The 22,649-nt window shown below is 41.9% G+C and overlaps 1 protein-coding gene across 1 annotated transcript; it reads right to left on the minus strand.

Moving 5' to 3' along the window:
• Positions 1 to 13,628: 13,628 nt before the first annotated feature.
• On the minus strand, positions 13,629 to 14,321 carry Ifne (interferon epsilon). The gene has a single exon (XM_006973998.2). It carries the CDS (start codon positions 14,309 to 14,311, stop codon positions 13,733 to 13,735), a length of 579 nt encoding a protein of 192 aa, XP_006974060.1. The 5' UTR covers positions 14,312 to 14,321; the 3' UTR covers positions 13,629 to 13,732.
• Between the last annotated feature and the right edge of the window lie 8,328 nt (positions 14,322 to 22,649).

Genomic DNA, 22,649 nt, shown 5'->3' on the forward strand with positions numbered 1-22,649 from the left:
GGTCATTGGAAGCGGGGATATTAGGGAGCACATCTGGGCTAAGATACAAAGACCTGAGCCGGGTGGTGGTGGTGCACGCCTTTAATCCTGGCAGAGCTGGGCGGATCTCTGTGAGTTTGAGGCCAGCCTGGTCTACACAGAGAGATCCAGGACAGGCACCAAAACTACACAGAGAAACCTGTCTCAAAAAACCAAAACAACAACAACAAAAACCCAAAACCAAATCAAACCAAAAAAAAAAAAAAGATACAAGACCTGGAAGAGAGTCTAGAACTGAGCTTCCACACTGGCGATGATGTGCTACCTTCAAAGAGGGAGGCTTTTCCAAAGTAATGCTCAAAGTGGGACCCATCACTTGTTCTCTCCTCATTGACAAGCCTATGACAAATTAAGAAAAGAGAAAGAAAACTGACACCTCACAAAATGGCAATAAAATGATTGTTAGGAAGGTCTAAGATTTTTTAAAACTTTGGTTTTGGTTCTTTTGAGACAGGGTTTCACTATGAAGCACAAGGTGTCTGTAATTCAAAATTCTCCTGCATCAGCTTCCCTAGTGCTGGGATTACACGAGCATGTTCACCATGCTCATCGGAAGTACTGTTGCTATTGAGTTCTAGAAGGTGTAGGTAAGTGGACAGCGGGCATTGCAGAAACAGTAGTGTAAGCTTAAGCGTCTCATAAGAAAGGATTTGTGTGCGGATTATAGATTGTAGATACCTTGGGAGTTTTAAAACTTGACATTGACAATGAATTAGAGCGTTTTCCCTGATGACATTATAATTTAAAGAATATCTTGATCACATTGAATGTTGAATATACTATACCTTGTGTTATAGTTAGTATTTTTTCAACTCGACACAAGTCAAAGTCGTCTTGGAAGAGGGACCCTCAGTTGAGAAAATGCCTCCATCAGATTAACCTGTAGGCAAGTCTGTGCAGGATTTTCTTGATTAATGGTTGATGTGGGAGGGACTGGTCCACTGTGGGCAGTGCCACAGTTATACAAGAAAACAAACTGAGGGGGCCAGAGATATGGCTTGCTGCTCTTGCAGAGGACCTGGGTTTCATTCCCGGTGATGATGTGTCAGCTCATAACTGTCTGTAACGCCAGTTCCAGGGTTCTGATGCCCTCTTCTGACCTCTGAAAGCACCAGGTATACATACAGGCAAAACACTTACCCTTAAAATAAAAGTAAATCTTTTAAGGAAGGAAGGAGGGAAAGAATGAAGGAAGGAAGGAAGAAAGGAAGGAAGGAAGGAAGGAAGGAAGGAAGGAAGGAAGGAAGGAAGGAAGGAAGGAAGGAAGGAAGGAAGGAAGGAAGGAAGCTGAACAAGCCATGGTTTCTGCCTCCAGGTTCCTGCCCTGACTTCCCCTTCATAATGGTGTGTCCTGAAAGATGAAATACACCATTTTCTTCTTAAATTGGTTTTAGTCAGTGTTTTATAATCAAATTGGGACACTTGATTAAAAAGATAAAGCAGATGAGTCATTAATGATTACAATGTACCATTTAAGCCCCCTTGCCCACATCACCAAAACAGTTGAGTAGTTCTTGGCTGATATAAATAAAAAAAAATAAGCTTCTGCTTTAATGGCAACAGATCTGAGGGCACAGACCAGTAAAGAGTTGGGCAGGCTTTTATTGATCCATGCTAGCACGGGGACTGTGAGCACTGAGAAAACAAAACCAGGTATCCAAGGAGCTTCATCCATTCTCTTTGACAGTGATTGTTGCCTGAACTGGTTCCTCTGGTTATGTCCATTGCAAACAGATGGAAACATGGGCAGGACAGCTGCAGTCCACAAGGCACCATTAAACAGCACACGTTTGCAGCTACATCCATCCTAGGAGGAGGGGGAAGTGGCCAGGTTAGGAGAAGAGCACACAAAGAGAAAATGCTGGAGGATGGGTATGCATGGAGCTAATGCCACTGGATTGTTTGGTGGCCAATAGAGCCTTGATTGAAACGTGCGTGGCAGTGTGAACATTTGAATAAGCTGAGTCAGGAAACCATTCTGTGTCTTTCACAAGCACTTCCTTGTACAGATGCTGTAGGGTGGGTACTGAGCAAGGTGAAAGGCACTTGGTTGCAGAAGCAAATAGATAAAAAAAAAAACCATTTATAACCCAAGAGACGGTCATTTGACATCTGAATAGTCCTTAAGATTTGAAAATAAGGCTTTCCACTTTAAAAATGACAGAGGTGAGACATTACTGGCTATGAATGCTTAAAATCAAGTTGAAACAGTCCAAGCATTTTGAAAGCTTTTAAAAATGTTTCTAATTGAAGTAGAATTATGTCACTTCTTCCTCTTCCCTCTTTCCAGCCCCTCCAGGTGCCCTCTTTCTTTCCAGTCCCTCCTGTGCCCCCTTCAGGTTGATAGCATCTTTAAAAATTATTGTCACATACATATGTGTTTACATGTGTATATGCACACATGTATAAATACAACCTGCTGAGTCTCTTTAAGTTGTTTGTGTGTATATGGTTTCAGGGATGACCACCCAGCATTGTCCACCAACATGGAACTCCTTCCTGGGTGAGGCTAATTCTTCCTTTCCCAGCAGTCATTAGTGGCTGTAGTTCTTTGTCTAGGGGTTGGACCCCACAAAAATTTTCCACTTTGAAATGTCCATTGATATTACCATTGTTCTGGTTTTGTTTTGTGCAGCCATTTCTAGGAGAGACTGTTTCACAGAAGACTTCCTTCCATTCTGATGCTTACAATCTTTCTGTCCCCTCTTCCTGGAGTTCCTTGAGTCATAGATCCTGGAGCTGTGGTAATAGATGTAGATGTATCTGTTGGGCCTTGTTCTCCCACAGTCTTACCTGTATTGTGTCCAGTTGTGGTTCTCTGTGATGATCTCTATTTGCTGTAAAGAGAGGCTTCTTTGATGAGAAGTGGTAACTACACTTATCCAGAAAAAGCAGCGTGCACACCTTTTGGATGATGTAATGGGATTAACAATGTAAATCCAAGATTGGATAATGTTCACACATTTTTCTGCCCTTATTATGTGACCAAGGTATGCAGATCAAGATTTAATGCTGTTTTTATTTTGTTCATTTGCTTTAAGGGGAAATTTTCACTAACTTTCTAGTTTGGGTCAGGTGTGGCTTGCTCATGACTTTAATCCCAGCACTTGAGAGACAAAGGCAGGTAGATGTCTGTGAATTCAAAACAAGCATGGTCTACAAAGCCAGTTCCAGGTCAGTCAAAGCTACACAGTGAGACCCTGGGGAAGGAGGGAGGGAGGCAGGGAGAGGGAGATTGATTCAAGTTGTTGACTATGTCTCTGGGCCGGCCGGAACCCATCTGAGTGGGGATTCCAATTTTAACCACTAGAGGACAGAATAACATCATTCACGAGAATGTGTTTGGCTGCAACATTTAGGAAACAAAACAGTTCAGGGTATCCATGTGTCTTAAGTCCCTCTGGCTAATTAGATAAATCTAGATTATATTCATCTTGAATGAGAACAGTTAAGGTCTCAGGCATTTAAATACCCCCACAGGTTAATAGTACATAGGACAAAGCTAAGTTATTAAAACGCAAGCTGAAAAAACTTTTCTTTCTTTTTTTTTTTTTTGTGGTTTTTCGAGACAGGGTTTCTCTGTGTAGCTTTGCGCCTTTCCTGGAGCTCACTTGGTAGCCCAGGCTGGCCTCGAACTCACGGAGATCCGCCTGGCTCTGCCTCCCGAGTGCTGGGATTAAAGGCGGAAAAAACTTTTCTTAAAAAACAATATTGGATCGTCTAGCTAGAAGTGCTCTGAGGTTAACAGCACTGTTTTAAGTGCTCACCTTTTCAGTATTCACCTGTTCTCGATTACTATCTGTATTTTGTTGTTTAAATCAAATGACAATTTGTTGTTTATTGAGAGACAGGGCTAATGTGGCTAGTCAATCAATTGACAGCATCTACGAAAAGATCTGTGCTCACTGAGTGGTGGTGATACGTGAGTCACCAATCAGGTGAACATACGAGCATTGTGTTCTCTGCTTCATTTTTTCCATTGCTCAACTTGTTTTTCAACTTTCCTTCCAATAACAAACCTATATTATTATCATTCTTCCCGCTTTGCTTGTTTTTAAATATTAATTTAGCTGTTGTAGATCTTTTGGAGTATAATGATTATTTCAGAGTTTTTTCAATCCCCCCCCCCAAAAAAAAATACCTATTAAGATTTCATTGGTATTTTTGGAAAAGCTGACTCCTTGATCATTTGAATGTCTGAAGCTATTGTTGGTTCTTGTTTCTAATCCGCCAGAGGCTTATGTTTTCCTTTGGGTCTGTTGGTCATGGAGTTGTTATTGGCCAGGACATGAAGAATATGGCTGATGTCTGTCTTGCTTTGTATCACTAGGAACATAACCAGAAGCAAGCAAATAGACGCCTCAGGAAAGTCTATTTTTGTAGCAAGAAGGAAAATTCATAGTCAGATTTTAATGTCTGGCAGGATCTCTGGCCCCACTCCAACATCGCCCTGCCCAGTCTCCTGAGTTACTTAGCACTTCATTTCCGTCCACTGACACAGTTAAGAACTGCGGACCCCACAGCTGCTAGTCAACTCGGGAGAGCAATACTGCAGCCCTATTGTTTTTCTAAATTGAGAATAGATTCTAATCTCATATCATACATCCTAACCACAGTTTCCCTTCCCTCCACTTCTCCCAGCTCCTTACCACCTCCCCTCTCCCCCAGACCCACTCCCCTCCCTTTCTTCTTCAGAAAAGAGCAGGCCTCCAAGAGACAACAACCAAACAGGACAAAACAGGATACAATAAAACAAGGCAAAAACCCTCATATCCAGGTTGGACAGGCAACTCAATAGGGGAAGAAGAGTCCAAAGAGCAAGCAAGTGAGTCAGACATAAACCCGCTCCCACTGTTAGGAGTCCCACAAAAATCCCAAGCTAACAGCCAAAACACATACTCAGAGGACCTGGTGTGGCCCCACGCTAGTCTCTTCAGTCTTTGTGAGCCCTGTTTAGTTAATTCAGTGGGCCATGTTCTCCCGGTGTCTCCCAACCCCTCTGACTCCCACAGTCCCCTCCCCGTCCCTGCCCCCCTTCTATGGGTTTCCCTGATCTCCAAGTAGAAGGACCCAATGGAGACCTCTGATTTAGACTCTGCATAATGTCTGGCTGTGGGTCTCTGTACCCTGCAGCCCTACTTTCTAGCAGAAATAAATGAAGTTTAAAGATGTGCCTATTGCTCCTCTTCTTCCCTTCCACTCAAGCCTCTCTTCCTTGATCCTGACCCTCATTGTTCCGGTGTGAGTGGCAAGCTTTCTTTCAAGTGTCAGTGGGGGCTATGTGGCATCCTTGGTCTAGACAGTCAAAGCACTCTCAGTTGGGGGCTGATAATTTCCCTGGAATGATAGTTAGTAAAACAGAAATGGAAGCAAGTTTGCTACATATATCAGGGTTAAGTGTTTTCATTTCCCTCTCCGCATTTTGTTATTTCTTTTTAAAAAAAAATTTTATTTTATAATTTAATTTAATTTTACATATCAGCCACAGATTCCCCTGTCCTCCCTCCTCCTACCCTCTCCCCCGCCCTCCCCCTCAGCCCACCCCCCATTCCCATCTCCTCCAGGCCAAGGACTCCCATGGGGATTCAGCTCAGCCTGGTAGATTCAGTGGAGGCAGGTCCAGTCCCCTCCTCCCTTCACCCAGGCTGAGCAAAGTGTCCCTGCATAAGTTCTAAACAGCCAGCTGATGCACTAAGGACAGGTCCTGGTCCCACTGCCTGGGGGCCTCCCAAACAGTTCAAGCTAATCAACTGTCTCACTTATCCAGAGGGCCTGATCCAGTTGGGGGCTCCTCAGCTATTGGTTCATATGGAAGCAGATGCAGAGACCCATGGCCAGGCCCCAGGTGGAACTCCGGGAGTCCAATCGGCGAGAAAGAGGAGGGATTGTATGAGTGAGAATTGTTGAGCCCTCCCTGCTTTTTAAAAAAAGATTTATTTATTTTTAGATTCATGAGTATTTTGCCTGCCTGTATGTATGTGTATCTCATGTTCTTGGTGTCCATGGCATCAGATCCATGGAACTGGAGTTACAGAGGGCTGTGTGTTGCCATGTGAGTGCTGGGGACTGACTTCAGGTCCTTTGCACAAGCAACAAGTGCTCTAACTACTGAGTAATCTCTCCAGCCTGTGTCCCATTGGTTATGTGTTCTCCTACAGCATCTCTCCAGCCTGTGTTCCATGGGTTATGTGTTCTACAGCATCTCTCCAGCCTGTGTTCCATTGGTTATGTGTTCTCCTACAGCATCTCTCCAGCCTGTGTTCCATTGGTTATGTGTTCTACAGCATCTCTCCAGCCTGTGTCTCATTGGTTATGTGTTCTCCTACAGCGTCTCTCCAGCCTGTGTTCCCATTGGTTATGTGTTCTACAGCATCTCTCCAGCCTGTGTTCCCATTGGTTATGTGTTCTACAGCATCTCTCCAGCCTGTGTTCCATTGCTTATGTGTTCTCCTACAACATCTCTCCAGCCTGTGTTCCCATTGGTTATGTGTTCTCCTATAGTATCTCTCCAGCCTGTGTTCCCATTGGTTATGTGTTCTCCTACACCATCTTTCCAGCCTATGTTCCATTGGTTATGTGTTCTCCTACAGCATCTCTCCAGCCTGTCTTCCATTGGTTATGTGTTCTACAGCATCTCTCCAGCCTGTGTTCCATTGGCTATGTGTTCTCCCTACAGCATCTCTCCAGCCTCTGTTCCATTGGTTATGTGTTCTCCTACAGCATCTCTCCAGCCTGTGTTCCCATTGGTTATGTGTTCTCCTACAGCATCTTTCCAGCCTGTGTTCCATTGGTTATGTGTTCTTCAGCATCTCTCCAGCCTGTGTTCCCATTGGTTATGTGTTCTCCTATAACTGTGGTCTCTCTGTTGACATCACTTTAGAATTGCCTGGAAAAGTCAAAACAAACAAGCTTTAAAAAAAAAACCCACAAAACCATTGATGCCCAGGTTTCTATTTCATTATTTAATGAAGTCCTTTATAGTTAAAATGAGAATTATATCAGAAAAGAGCATATCACTAAAATATGGTTTTTGACAGTGAAATATTATAAAGTCATACAACTTGACTTTTAAATTAGTATAAGACAGACTGTAGGGTAAAGGTCAAGTCAAAGAAACCCACCCTGGCCCTGAAACCAGAGCCAAAAGGCTAAAAAGGTCCAGTGAAAGAAACACACTTTGGCCCTGAAACCAGAGCCAAATCTGCCCCTAACCAGCTGAACATGAAGTCAATGAATCCCTGAATAGGAAAACCAACCAATCCCTGAGCAGAAAACCAACCAAACCCCGAGCATGAGCATAAAACTCTAGTCAGTCTTAGTTTGTCCAAGCTTAGAGGGATTGAAATTTGACCAATTCCCTTCCTGAAAATCTTCTCCCTGGAAAAACTCCACCCCTAAGAAGCCCTGTATAAGCTCCCCTGCCTGTTCAGTTGGCTGCTGTCTTTCTCCACCCTGGCAGAGGCAGCCACTCTCCTGGATTTCTCCTTCCCAAACAAATCTCTTGAAGGAGTTTTGGGTGAAGATCTTTTTTTTCTGGCACTGAGCAGAATCTCTTCTGGGAAGCTCCCTTAGGGGAGCAGAGCAGAAGAAGCAATTTCCACTTCTACTGGGAAACTCCCTTAGGGAAGCATAGCAGAGCTCAGCTGTAAAGTCTCTGTCTCTGTCTCTGTCTCTGTCTCTGTCTCTGTCTCTGTCTCTCTCTCTCTCTCTCTCTTCTCTCTCTCTCTCTCTCTCTCTCTCTCTCTCTCTCTCTCTCTCTCTCCCCCCCTCTCTCAGAGAGGAGCAGGATTGCCACATCCTGCAGGGAGACCATCCCCTACTGGATCCCAGCTTCAGGAATAGCCTGACTTCCAGAGAAGTCAGGATAACTTTCTCCTTACAGCTGTAGGTATCCAGGATACCTTCCCTTCACAGCTGTAGGTATATCCTGACTTCCCGACAAGTCAAGATACCTTTCCCTCTGGAGCTGTAATACTTTCACAGACTCCAGAAGAATGTTAAAATAAAATGCAACAAAACAAAATCACCACAGCTAGAAAAGTGTGGTCATGCATCTCTAATCTAGAGGCATGTTAATGTGAATATTGTTTCCCCACAGAATTCAAGAATAGCTCAAACAACCACTATAATTTGGTTGACATGTGTGATCTAAACAGAGAACAATGTGAAGTTCTGCACACAACACTCAGAGACATAGGGAAAAAAATCATGTTATTCCCAGGGGATATGAGATGTGAGGTGAAATGAAGAGTCAAAATGATGACATGGGAATTGCTAGAACATTTCTTGGGACAGAGTAAGAAAGGAGTTTATCTTTCCCATTCAGTGCAAAGGCTCGTCCTGCCACACAGGGAATGCCATGCACTACCTTGAAAAGTTGGTCTGTTCCTTAACGTCCTGTGACAAAAAAGTTAACTGATACCTTTGTGCTAAGATTTAAGAATTTCTGCCCTTGTATCTTTGGTTGTGAGTCTAGCCTTTAAGAGCTGAGCCAACTGTCCAGCCCAGGAGAGACTACCACCTGCCTTAAACCACTATATTCCTAACTATACTCTAATACTTAACCACAGGCAAGGGTGGATCTTCCCCCATCAAAGAAGTTCTCACACCCCCAACTCTTTCAAAGTAATCCCCCCCTTTTTTTTACAGCAGAAGGTGACCATCACAGTCAAATGCATGGGGTGCCGAGCCCAGTTGATGCATCTATAGTACAAATCCCCAACTGAAGGCTCAGGGAACATTGCAGAAGAGGGTCAGAAAGAGTCTAAGAGTCAGGGTGCCAAGAAGTCTGCTTTGAGATTGTGCCTTCTAGATATGACAGGGAAGCTACACCAGGAAATCTCAACAACATGGCTGCCTAAACCAGACCTGAACAATGACAACACCAGTTGACATGGTGACCCAGATGGGCCTTTACCCTGAAGGAAGTCTTATAAGCAATGAACAACTTCTGATAGAGGGAGAATTAGTCTTCTCTAGGGATGAGCCCCTTAATTGGTTCCCCAATATTGAGTGGTTTCTTGTTTATATGTATATATAACAACAATGGCTAGAGAAGAGGAGGCTATGAATGGAAAAGGGAAGCAAGCATGGGAGGTTAGGTGGAAAGAGAAGTGGGAAATAATTTATTATATTTTAATTGAATTAAAAAAAGAATTTCTGTCTTTGATGTTCATTAATAAGTTTCTTTTTTCCATTTTGTCTTTTCAATGCTCATGTGCTCATACAGTAGTGTTTGTTTGTTTTTTGAGACAGGGTTTCTCTGTAGAGTTTTGGTGCCTCTCCTAGATCTCACTCTGTAGATCAGGCTGGCCTTGAACTCAAAGAGATCTGCTTGGCTCTGCCTCCTGAGTGCTGGGATTAAAGGCGTGCGCCATCACCACCTGGCACATACAGTAGTTTTATAATAAGAAATTATTTAATGAAAGTAAAAAAGGGTAAGTGAATTAATGAAAATGCATAAAAGGTATATTATAACCATTTCTTACTCAGCTGGGTGCATTAGTTAAATGGTTTGGTGGCACAAGATATAACTCAGTTGTTCTGAATTTCAAGTTAAAAGCCTTGCCTGGATTGCAGAGTGAGTTCAGTGTAGTGAGATGTTATCTCAAAATGTGTCCCCCAAAAAAGGGAAAGGAAAAGAGTGTGAGGCACATAGAGTGCTTGAGTGAGGACCTAGACTGGACCATAATATTGAAAAACTCATAGAAAGATGTCAGGGACAAGGACAGAATCTCTAGTTAGTGGAAAAATACAGACCCCCCAATAAGACAGGGAACTAGATCATCTTACAGTCAGGTTGCCTAGCAACAGGACATTGAGTCAGAGCCCTTGACCCTTTCACCCTGTAAACATCCTATACAAACATCCTGTTAGCTAGCCCCACCTTATGCAGATGACAGCTTCTTGCTCCCCCAACCATGCAGGAACTATATAAACCTTTCTGGAAGAAAATAAAGTTGCACCTTGATAAGAATCTAGACTTGGTGTATTTCCTTTGTATCTCCTGTCCCTACATTCCCTCCTTAGGGTGGTCGAGAACCCGTTGTAGCCCTTCAGGTGGGCCAGAAAGATTGTAACAGATGTGGAGGACTGTCCCAGAGAGCAGCATCAGAGATTAAGGAGACACAAACATGGAAAGCTTGTCATGGTGAGGGCAGGATCACTGCCTGACTCATGAAAATACTCTACAAATCTACGAGTGTATCATACCTATCTCAGCACCCAATCGTGGACCATAAAAATGTCCTTTCATGTCTCTGAATGTCGGCTTTTGTCACCATTGTCCTGTCTCCATAGTGCACAAGGCCATGTCCAGCCATTGTAAAGAAGACTGTGTTGTGATGTAAAGATTCTGGACTCTGCACTTGAAGGGATTACTAGGAAACACTTGAAAGCACCCTTGCAGGTCAGAATGTGTGCACTTGTGGTTCCCATAGGTACAGGTGTTGGATACTTAATCTCCAGCCAGTGGGGCTGTTTAGGAAAGCTGAAGAAAATAGGACACAGGATTTTGTAGACAGTTTGAGTCACTGGGATTGGGTGCTGAGGTTTGCTAGATTGACTCCATTTCTGCCTGTTGTCTGATTCTTGACTGTGAACTATATGGCCAGATGCCTCACATTCCTGCTGCTATGCCTTGGCCACTATGCTGGACTGTAACTCCTTGAACTGAGAGCCAAGTAAGCCCTTCCTCCCTTAGGTCCCTTCTTGTTAGTTATTTGATCACGGTAATGAGAAGAGTGATGCAGTGCCCTGCATGTGGGGCAGGGAGAAGCATGACTATCCACTTTAATATACATTATATGTGTCAGAACTACTGTTCTGTGGTCACTAATCCCATTCGTTTTCCTTTTGGACACAGCTACATATGTTTCCTTGTAGTTGATGGAAACCATTTTTTTTTCCTTTTCCATTAGTTGCATTGTAGCACATGTTTGTTTGTTTGTTTTTTAAAAGTGGGAAAGACTCAGTCATTTGATTGACCCCACCCAGCACACTCATGGCCCAAATGGAGTCTAACAGAACAATTGCTTTTTTTTTTTCTTTCTTTCTGAGACGGGGTTTCTCTGTATAGTTTTGGTGCCTCTCCTGGATCTCACTCTGTAGACCAGGCTGGCCTCAAACTCACAGAGATCTTTCTGGCTCTGCCTCCCAAGTGCTGGGATTAAAGGCGCGCACCACTGCCACCTGGCAAGATCCTTTTTTTTAGTAGACATGGAATTTCAGGCCGTGTCTTCCATATCCAGGGCCAAGGTTACACTTCAGTGTCATCATCCACCTCCACAATTTTACCAAGAGGTGGGCAATTCCCACCCTCCACTTCCATTTCTGTCTCCTACTGATTGCTATTCAGAACCAGAGATGGTTTTACTCTACCCCACCGCTCCTCCAAATGGTTTCTCTGTGTAGGTCTGGCTGTCTGGAACTCACACTGTAGACCAGGTTGGCCTGTCTGCCTCTGCCTCCTGAGTGCTGGGGTTAAAGTGGTGCTAGGCAACTGCCTGGCTTGCTCTACACTCTTGTATAACAGCTATGGTGGTTTCCACTTCTCACCATTCATAGACTATCTGATCTCTCAGTTTTGAGGAAAGGGATATCTAGAGGAGGGGAAATGTGTTTTCTTTAATTTAGGATTCAGAGGGCATAACACAGGCTAGAAGATAATTATTATCCCAAATGATTATTTTGCTGCAATATTGCAACAGAGAGGGGGGGGCATTTGCGCCACAAGTTGTGGTACCTTGGGATGGAGTTCCTGCTGTGGCTTCTGCTAGCTCTGGCTGGGGCTTGCTGTGTTACTTTAAGCATGTTCCTTCATCTTTGAAGTCTTGTTTTCACCTGAGAAAAACAGATAATCACAGAAAGTACCTTGCGAGGTTGTTTGGAGAGTTGAATAATTGTTAGATGACGGATTTGGTTCTGGAAACTTCCTGGTTTAAAGGAGAAAAACAGCAACAAAAAGTTTTCCAGACCACGAGAAGCAAAACGACCTGTATTTTCAGTCAAGTGTGGTAAATACTTCTTCCCTGACTCCACTACCTCTGCATGAACTTAAAGGTAAACAGATCCTGTCCTGGGCCTCACGGTGAAGTCAGCAAGGACTTTTTCCTGCCAGCTAGCTCCTGTGTTTCAGTTGCTGGAGAGATTGTTTCCTGTGGAGACCGCTTCACATTCAGAAGCCCATTCAGCTTCTCCAGTTCATTTCAAGCTCAATCTAGAAGCATCCACCAACAGTTGCTTGCAATGATTAAGCTAAACTGGGATTGTCTGGTTCTCCAGCAAGCCTCTCCATTCAGTAGTAACTTCCATGGCAGATTACGCAACGACTGTGAAGTAGAAGTAGCTATGGGGCTTTGTCCTTTGCCTTGTAGCTTGTATCTGGATAATGTAGCAAAGATACCAAGTCTCAGTGGACTTCAGACATTTTGCTCCACGTTGCTCTGTGATGATTTCATAAAAGGCTTGCCTAGGAGAGATGCAATCCTGTCACCAGCAGACCCTTCGTGCAGCAGAAACCCCTCCCTGGGGCATGATCAGCTTCCCCCCAGCCCTCCACCTCCCAGCCATTGCCAGCCAAGAGCAGGCTGCTTCATTCTTGTTTCCTATGGCCTTCAACTAGTTCAGCAGCAAGGCTCTTTCACTGATCCTTCTGATAGTTCTAACTAGCTAGATACATTTAACTTAATTTGTCATATGCACATGACTCAAAATTACCACTTAGAAAGAAGAGTAAAAACTCTCCTTCTCCAGTCTGCATCCCCAAATCTGTCATTCCTTCCTCTACAGTACAGTAATTTATCGCTGTAGTTTATATTTCATGTGTTCTTTACTTCTTCATGGATAGAAAGTACAAATATTAAAGTTATTTCATGGTTTTTGCCCAAATATACCACTTATACACATTTTCCTATTTTTTTGCTTTATGTATTTTTGTAGGGGAAGTGTCTCCTTATTCTCTTCAGCAGAATCATGTTCTCTTGGTGTGAATATGGCTTGTACCAACTTCTGCTGATCTGGCAAATTATAAGAGCATTTACCAATCAATCCAGCAGTGTCTAGCACACAGGAAAAATTTCCTGCCTCCTCAGCAGTCTGTGAGTCTATTTTTCTTAATTAAACCTTGAGGACTTACCGAATAGGTTAAATGGGATGTTATTTAGTTGTAATCTGCATTATTATTATTATTATTAGAGTGAGATTAAATCTGTTTTCATTCCTTTGCAAATTGTTCATGTATTTTGGCCGTATTTGTATTCGTCTCCTGTAACAGAAATATTCAGTATTTGGTGGCAGTTTCAAATCTTACTCATTGCCTCTAACAATTTCTGGTAAACAAGGAATTCATTGGAATGAATGCTGTACGTTAAGGAATGCTCACTACATTAAAGGCATAGTTCATCATATCTAACTGCAAAATTCTGTGAAAACTTCACCATTTGAAGAACCAGTTATAAAATCTCCATGAATTCATTTTAATTCTCAAATAAATTAAAATTGGTAGGAAACATAACACAGCATGGCAAAATGAAAACAACTGTGGCCAACTCATGCAATCTTCAGACACAGTTAAACACCCGCAGAAGCAAAGCAACGTAGCCCAAAGAAGAAACCGGAATGCTCATAGATCGCCTCTCACTCTGCCACCAACCCACGCTTTTAAAACCCATTGTTGGCTCTTGCTTCACCGTGTTCAAGGGTCTAGTTCTTGTTTGCTCAGCCATCCCGTGAGCCTGAACACAAAGACCATACAGCGGTTGAGTTCTACCTGGACAATGATCCAGGCACAGCTGCTGTACCTCTGGCTTTCCAGGTAATCGTGGATCCTCCTGAAGTATGCTTTAATCCGTAACCTAAGGCTCTGCACGCTGGAGCCCCCTCTCTTCTGCTCTGCTTTTAGCCCAGCTAGTGACTCCACGGATGTCAGCTGTTGGTGAAGCGCAGCTAGGACCCTCTCTACACGGCTTTCCTCCCAAATGCCCAGAGAAACATGTGTCTGGAAGAGATTGAAGGTCTGCTGGAGGATCTCGTGCAGAACAGCCAGGGCATGTCCCTTTTGGTACTGGTGACGACTCACAGGCTGCCAAGGAAGCAGGAAATTTTTCCTGTGTGCCAGACACTGCTGGCTGGATGAGATTGGCAAAGCCTTGAGTAGCTGTAGACTTTCTCCATCCATTCTTGATTGGAAGAGAATCAGGTTCGAGTCTAGGGAGGAGACAGTGCAAGAAGCCAACAGCAGCAGCACCATGTCAGGGAGCTGTTTGTGGATCATGGTGAAGGACAAAAACCCTCGCTCTCTGTGCTCACCTTGTGAAACTCCAGTTCTAGGCAATGCTGGCCTTTCATCTATCTCAGATTATGATGGACAGCATTATTTCTGCTGCCTCTGCTTCCTTGTGTGTCATTTCCCCACGTCAACGTCTTAGGTTTTCTGGTTCCCATTTCAAGGTTTTTATGGAACATTTCCTTTACTCTCCCCATTGTGTTGGCTGTTTGAGGAAGTACTGAAAGAGCGGGCCTCACTGTCTACTTTTCTGGAGACAATTACAGTTGTCCAATCTGATCCGCTACTACCCTCATTATTTATTACATACAAGGTTTCATTTAACACAATGCACTTTCTAAGTGTTTAGTCAGGCTTAGTAATGTTCTTTTATAGAGAGGAAGCTTTTTTTTTAAGCCGTATTATTTCATGGAGTATTATTTAATCAAAGCCTTAGCAGTACTTAGACCACACTCAGAGGTAAACATTAAAATCCACAGGCTGATAACTTTGAAACTTCGTAATGTTTACTTTGAAACGTAAATGTGCACAAGTATTTGGGAAAATGAATCGGAAAATAAGTATCAACAATCTTGGATTGTTTTGTATCTCGTCAAATCCACTTAATATTAAAATTTTAGCTTATAAAATACGATAAAAGTAAAAATTATCAAAAGACTGGCTATAGTCTCATGAGAGCAGCAGAGTAGAAACAGCCTGCAAGAGCAATATAATGGTTACAAATGTGTTGGTTCCTCTACAAACACATGAAAACCGGTAAGTGATAAAATGATGTATGAGAAGAGGTGGAGGCAGGTGGTTGGTCCATCTTCCCTAGGCCAGCTGCGACTACGGTAAACCAACGAGAACATCTCTATAGCAGTAATGGCTCTTGAACGACAAACACCCAGCTCCACATTGCTAAGACCCTCCTGAGTAAGTCTCTGTCTTCTACCTACCTCCTTAGTCTCACCCCACACAGCTGTAGTAAGTGTAGTTGAGGGAACCAGACTCCAGAGGAAGTAAAAGACTCAGTACCCCCATAACACAGGTAGTACTCAAAAGACTCAGTACCCCCATAACACAGGTAGTACTCCAAAGACTCAGTGCCCCTTAACACAGCTGGTGTGTTTGCCGATGATTCTTTCTTTCTGAAGCATCGCTAGTGCTTGTTTAGTGACGATGGCCTATCTGAGGCCCAAACTCCTCTCTCTCTGTCTCTGTTTCTGTCTCTGTCTCTCTGTGTCCCTTTCCTCTCTCTCTTCTGAAAACCCAGTGTACTTTATAATATCTAACATATGTGAAGCATTTAATCTACCTGTCTTACAACCTCCTTAAATTAAAAGTCTCATAAAAATATAAAACAAATGAGCTTATTACCTATACTGCCATAGTAAATGTTAGTAAATATTCACTGAGTGAAGTAATGTGTCCTACCATAAAATGGTACAGCATATTAAATCTCTGATTATTTCTCTGAAGGCAGTTTTTGGGTGAAACAATACATCCTAAAAACACACACCTTTTAAATTTTATTGTCTCATTAAATGTTTGAATAATGGAATTTAAGTAGTTTCAACATATACCTTCAATGTGGAGCTTTGGGGGAAAGAATATTAAATGGTAATGAGCTCTGATTTACAATCAAGGCTTTCACATATATTGCTTTGTATTAATTTATTTGTTCTAACAAAAAAATTTAACTTTCAATAGCTTATACTTCATTCTAAAATTAACTTGTTTTAGCCTATTTTTTGTGGCTTGATTGTGACCTGTTTCCTTTATGTTTGGACATTCCTACCCAGGTGGTGGTACTATTTTGAGGTAATATGGAACCTCTGAGGCATGGAGTCTGATGTACACAGGCTGCTGGAGCAAGCCCTAAGCGTTATAACCCGGCCCCACTTCCAGCCCCTTCTCTGTTTTTAAGCTGCCAGGATGTGATGAAGCTGTGTCGTGAGCTCTCCTCCCCCAATGCTTTCCCCACGTGCCTTTCTTACCAGGATGGATGAGACACTCTGAACTGTGAGCAAATGTAAGTCCTTTCCTAGCTAAGTTGCATCTATTATTGCCACTATGAGAAAGGCACCTAACATATCTATCTGTCTATCTATCTATCTATCTATCTATCTATCTATCTATCTATCTATCTATCTATCTATCTATCTAATCAAAACAATGTATGTTGAGTGCCATTGATATTTTAATACGTGTATCAAATCAGGGTAAACACATCTATCTTCTCATTTATTGTTGCTTTATGGCAAAGACGTTCTAAATCCTCTTATTCAAGTTTTCAGAAATATCCGTCACTGTTCATAGCCATTCTGCTGTTTTCCATACCAAACTCCTTGCTCCCATCTAACTGGAGCTCAGTAGCTGTTGGTCGGTTTCCCTCCAGCCTTTTGTTTCCTTATTCATCGTCAGCTTCCCTAACCACAGTTCTATTCTTTACCTCTCTGAGATCAACATCTTTAGCTTCCACATGCGAGGTGCTTGGCTCTCTGTACCTGCCATAATTATCTCCCTTTCCATCCATGCTGTTATAAATGGCATAACTTTGTTCTCTTTTTAAAAAAGATTTAAACATCAAAAAAAAATTACCTGTGTTGGAAGTGATTAGGGGCGGTTGTGCATGTGAGTGCAGGTGCCTGTGGAGACAGAAGAGGGCATAGGATCCCTGAAATTGGAGTCACAGGCAGTTGTGAGCTGCCTGAAATGTGTGCTGGAAATTGATCTTGGGTCCTCTCCAAAAGGAGTGTGTGCTCTTAACCAGTTAACCATTTCTTCAGCACCTCCTTCTGTTTTCATAACGCCAACCCATTTCACAGTGTATGTACAACATTTTCCTCATTCATTCATCTGTGGGTGGGGACACTTGTTTCTGTTCCACGGCTATTGTAATTCCACAGTAAATATGGAAATGAAGATACCTCTTCAACAGACTGCTTTTATTTCCCCAAGATCTATACCCCGTAGTGAGATTACTGAATCACATGGTAGTTCTACTTTCAATGTCTTGAGGAACCCCCTACTATTTTCTATTATCATACTAATTTACATTCCCACCAACAGTGCTAAATAATTCCCTTTCACACAGATTTCTTTCAGTTTACAATAATGATCTAAAGTTATATTGGTTTTTAAACATTTGAGAATTTTCCAGATAGTTTTGTGTTATTGATTTCTAATTTGAATGTTGTGATTAAAGATTCTGCTACCTCTGATTGGACCAAGAGAGCTTTCATCCAGTAACTAATGGAAGCAGATGCAGAGATCCACAGCTAAACACCAGACTAAGCTCTGGGAGTCCAGTTGGAGAGAGAAAAGAGGGATTCTCTGAGCAAAGCGGGTCAAGATCATGATGGGGAAATCTACAGAGACAACAGAACCAAGCTTGTGGGAACTCACAAACTTTAGACCAACAGCTGTGGAGACTGCATGGGACCGGACTGGGTCCTATGTATACAGGAGACAGTTGTGTAGCTTGGTCTGTTTGAGGGGCCCCTGACAGTGGGATCAGGATCTATCCCTGGTGCATGAGCTGGCTTTCTGAAGCCTATTCCCTATGGTGGGATACCTTGCTCAGCCTTGATGCAGGGGGCAGGGGCTTGGTCCTGCCTCAACTGAATGTACCAGGCTTTGCTGACTCCCCATGTCTTACTCTTTTGGAGGAGGGCATGGAGTGGGAAATGCTTGAGGCGGGGAGCGAGAGGAGGGATGAGAGGGGGATCTCTGGTTCTGTGGTTGATATGTAAAATAAATACAAAATTTCTTAAATAAAATAATAAAAAAGAATCAAGTTGGAGTTTATTGGTTTTTATGTATTGGAGTATGCTCTACCATGGTGATGCTCCTGGTGAACTTGAAATAATTCTACTTTTGTAGGTGGGACTGTTCTATGAATGTCAGATAGGTTCCTGTGGTTGACCGTGTTGAACATTTCCATATTTTCCTGAAGTTGTGTTCTGTCAAGAAAGAAGTCTTAAAGAGAGTGCCTGCATGAATGTGTGTGTGTGTGTGTGTGTGTGTGTGTGTGTGTGTGTGAGAGAGAGAGAGAGAGAGAGAGAGAGAGAGAGAGAGAGAGAGAGAGAGAGAAAGAGAGAGAGAGAGGCAGAGACAGAGACAAAACCTTCCCCCACAGATATCTTGTTATTTCCAGCTGTGATTTTAGATTTGTTTTTCTCCTATTTCAGTTGCATAATGTGTTTAAAACTGCATTATGTATAACACATTTTGTGTTATTATGTAATCTTGATGAGCTGACTAGATTAAAATGTTCTTCATCTTGTTCTTATTCTGTAATTACCTTTTTCCTGATGTATATTTATGCTTTGTTTTGATTAATTTTGCATGATTCTCTTTTTTGTGTGTTTTTCTTGTAAACATCCCAATGGGTTTATATTCAAAGTGATTTCTGTTATGTAGCATATGTAGCTTTATGTTTTATCTGATCTGACAGCCTTTGATTTTTTATCTTTGTGTGTGTGTGTGTGTGTGTGTGTGTGTGTGTTGTATGCATATTTATGTTCAAGTGAAGTTTTCTTGTCTTCTCTTTATTTTCTTTATTTTTTTAAAAACAGTTTCTTGCTATGTAGCCTAATCAGGACTAGAACTTTACCAAAATCCAAATGAATGATAACCTAGGGGAATATTATTACACTTAAAGTATACTATATCTAGGCAAAAATAAATACAGATTTTTAATATTACAAAAACATTCCTCCACATGCAACTATTTCAAATGCCAACCTAATAAACTATCTCCCAGAATCACTAATTGTCACACAGATACAGCAAAGGAATGCACACTTGCTTGGCGTGATTGGGGAAAAATACTTGATTGTGTAAGAATCTATTGTTTCCATTTAGTACATTCAAAAATTTTGTGTTTTTCTTCTGAAGCTCAAATTTCTCTTACTCCAAAGCACTGTTTTCTTCATGATATCAAGCATGATAGTGGTTCAGGAGGGCTCCACTGCATTGACCTTGTTTAAAATAATCACAGTGGAGTGTGGGCACGTGTGCACAAATGCTTGGATGTAGTTAAATGCATGTGCATATAGTACCATATCTGATGTTCAGGGCCCTTGAGAATGGACTTACCCAGCGTAAGGACTCTGTTAGGAGGATTTGCTACACACTTAACCTGTGAGGAACAGTAGTGAGGTGTTAGGATGCAGAAAAGGATGATGTTAAACATTAACGAGTATGACAAAAATCTTTAACAAAAATGCAGAATTAATGATGGATTACTCTGGATCTCTATGAGTTCAAGGCCACATTGGAAATAGCCAAGCATGGTGACACACGCCTTTAATCCCAGAAAGCCAGCCTTTAATCCCAGGGAGTGGTGGTAGAAAGCAAAAAGATATATAAGGCGTGAGGACCAGAAACTAGAAGCATTTTGGCTGGTTAAGATTTTGGCGGGTTAAGCATTCAGGCTTTTGAGCAGTAATTCAGCTGAGACCCATTCCGGATGAGGACTCAGAGGCCTCCAGTCTGAGGATACAAGACCAGCTGAGGATCTGGCGAGGTGAGATAGCTGTGGCTTGTTCTGTCTCTCTGATCTACCAGCATGGACCCCAATAACTCGCCTCGGGTTTGATTTTATTAATAAGAACTTTTAAGATTCATGCAACAGTCTTTTATTAGCTAGTATGAATTTTATATGTCCTTAATTTATTATATAAGTATGTATATATTTCACTTCTATATTTCCATGAGTTATTTATCATTACCTTTTATCCAAAAGCATACTAATTTTTATTAAAATTCTAATACTCTGATTTAAAATATATCAAAAATAGTTCTGATTAGTGAAGAAGGCATTTAAATTCAACCAAAAGATGGTGGCATAACATAAGTTACCTGTAGCCTAGTGTCTGCTCCTCAATGGGCAAGCAAAACAATGAGTTTTAGCATCTATGGAACTGGGTGATACTATGTAATCAATACATTAACAGACCACATGAATTGGTTTCAGAACCATCACTAATCTCTTTGATACATATTAAGATGCTCATTAGTTAACACTTTGCTTTCTGGCCTGAACAACACTGACAGATATTTACTTATTTTTCTGGCCACCTTCCACTATTATCTGCTCTCCCTTTGGGAGCTGCTGTGGCTAAACATATCCTGACTTCTCTGCCCATGTTCAGATCTTGCGCTTCCAACCATATTCACATATATGCCACATCTACTGCCCCTACTCAAAGCTATTTATGCCCAACCTTTACTTGGCATTAGTGATTATTTTAAACATGGCCATTTGTACCAACATGCCAATGCATCCCTAGCCCATTTTCTGAGCATGAACTTGCAAATATTTAACTATGTTAATTTATCTATTATAGAATTTCAGAGTGGGAAGTGGTCTTAATAACATCTAATCTCTGATTCCCTCTCAATTTCTCAAAAATGTAGTCACCATGCTTTAACATATTGTACTGGAGGTGGAGAGGGGCCCACATTGTAGGAGCTCAAAAAGGGGGAGGTAAGTGTCCCTGTGAAGAGATAACCAGCCATGAGACATCAGGGCCTGAGAAGAACAAGAAGACACATATGGAGGGATGCCTTCAGCAGGATCATAGACCTTCAGCAGGATGCCTTCAGCAGGATCATAGACCTTCAGCAGCATCATAGACCTTCAGCAGCATCATAGACCTTCAGCAGCATCATAGACCTTCAGCAGGATCATAGACCTTCAGCAGGATGCCTTCAGCAGGATCATAGACCTTCAGCAGGATATCTTCAGCAGGATCATAGACCTTCAGCAGCATCATAGACCTTCAGCAGCATCATAGACCTTCAGCAGCATCATAGACCTTCAGCAGCATCATAGACCTTCAGCAGGATGCCTTCAGCAGGATCATAGACATCTTGAAATCTCTCAAAGTCATGACAAAGAAAGACCCAGAAACTGTCTCAGACTCATGAGAAAAAAGATGTGACAACCAGTTATGAACTATTATGCTGCACAGGACTCACTGGGACTAGATAGATAAACCTAAACATGAAGACTGCCTCTGTATGGTCCAATGTCACTGCCAAGTTCTGAATTTGGTGATTCATTGTAGCTGTATGGGGGGAATATCCTTATGGCAACAAATACACAGTAGGATTAAAACATTACCTCCGGTGCCTCTCACTGAAGTGGTTTTCTAAAGAAGGTTCTTTCTGCCGCATGTTCAGATTTTGTAATCATTTCAGAGTTGAAAACAGTATATGCATACATTTTAAACTAAATAATTACTATTTAAGATGTGGTCACTGAGGCCAAACAGGCTAAGAATATCCTTTTTTTTCTACACTGCTTATCATCGTCATCATCATCATCACCTTTCAGTAATTTTAATTCAGGCCAAGAATGGCAAACACATGGTGAAGATGAAGGTCATCACTCTATTAAAAGGGTAGCCTGATGTATAAATGTGTCAGCCAGAGCATGTGATAGGTGAGGTTTGAATCTCACTGGTTTCACTTGCTTGTACGTAGTCTTGGGCAAGCTAGGAACTTCCCTGTGTCTCTGTTGCATCAGTGTTAACACAAGGATAGTGGTGATATCTCAGGGAGTATTATGAAATCTAAGATAACCCACTTGATATTCTGAGTACAACATATGGTACATGGCCCATCCTCAATTAACGCTATTATGTTATTTGTGTTAGATGTGACTTTATTGATAGAGTATAGCAGTCTTCTTGCTGAGCTATGACTAACTAGTTTCTACATATTCTGCAGCATCCCCCTATTAATCAGTCACAGATAGGATTAAGATGAAGTCTATTTTATTTCAAATTTTTTTCCAGTAAACATCATTCAAAAGAAATAAGGACTAAAGCCTAGAAAGCATGCAACCTATACTTGGCCCCCATGATTTTAATTCATGCAACAAATTTTCATTGATTAGTTATTATATTCTTGGCTCAGTTCCAGGTCTTTTTAGTGAACCAGACATGGAGCTCCCTAAAATGGGATTTAATTAGATTAGACTGGACAGAGGGTAGAAACAGTAAAAAATAAGCAAATAATATAGCATATTAAAATTAAAATATTCCAGAATAGTTGACAGCACTTTTTTTTTTTTTTTTTTTTTTTTTTTTTTTTTTTTTTTTTTGGTTTTTATTATTATTATTATTATTATTATTTTACAACACCATTCAGTTCAACATAATAGCCACAGAATCCCCTGTTCTCCCCCTCTCGCCCACCCCTCCCCCCAGCCCACCCCCCATTCCCACCTCCTCCAGATCAAGGTCTCCCCCGAGGACCGGGGTTGACCTGGTAGACTCAGTCCAGGCAGGTCCATTCCCCCCTCCCAGACCGAGCCAAGTGTCCCTGC

Source organism: Peromyscus maniculatus, chromosome 2, assembly GCF_049852395.1.
Source record: "Peromyscus maniculatus bairdii isolate BWxNUB_F1_BW_parent chromosome 2, HU_Pman_BW_mat_3.1, whole genome shotgun sequence".
NCBI lineage: Eukaryota > Metazoa > Chordata > Mammalia > Rodentia > Cricetidae > Peromyscus > Peromyscus maniculatus.

Excerpts from the sequence above, each read along its gene's own strand:
- Ifne (XM_006973998.2), bottom strand. The coding sequence starts at position 14,311 with ATGATCCACAAACAGCTCCCTGACATGGTGCTGCTGCTGTTGGCTTCT.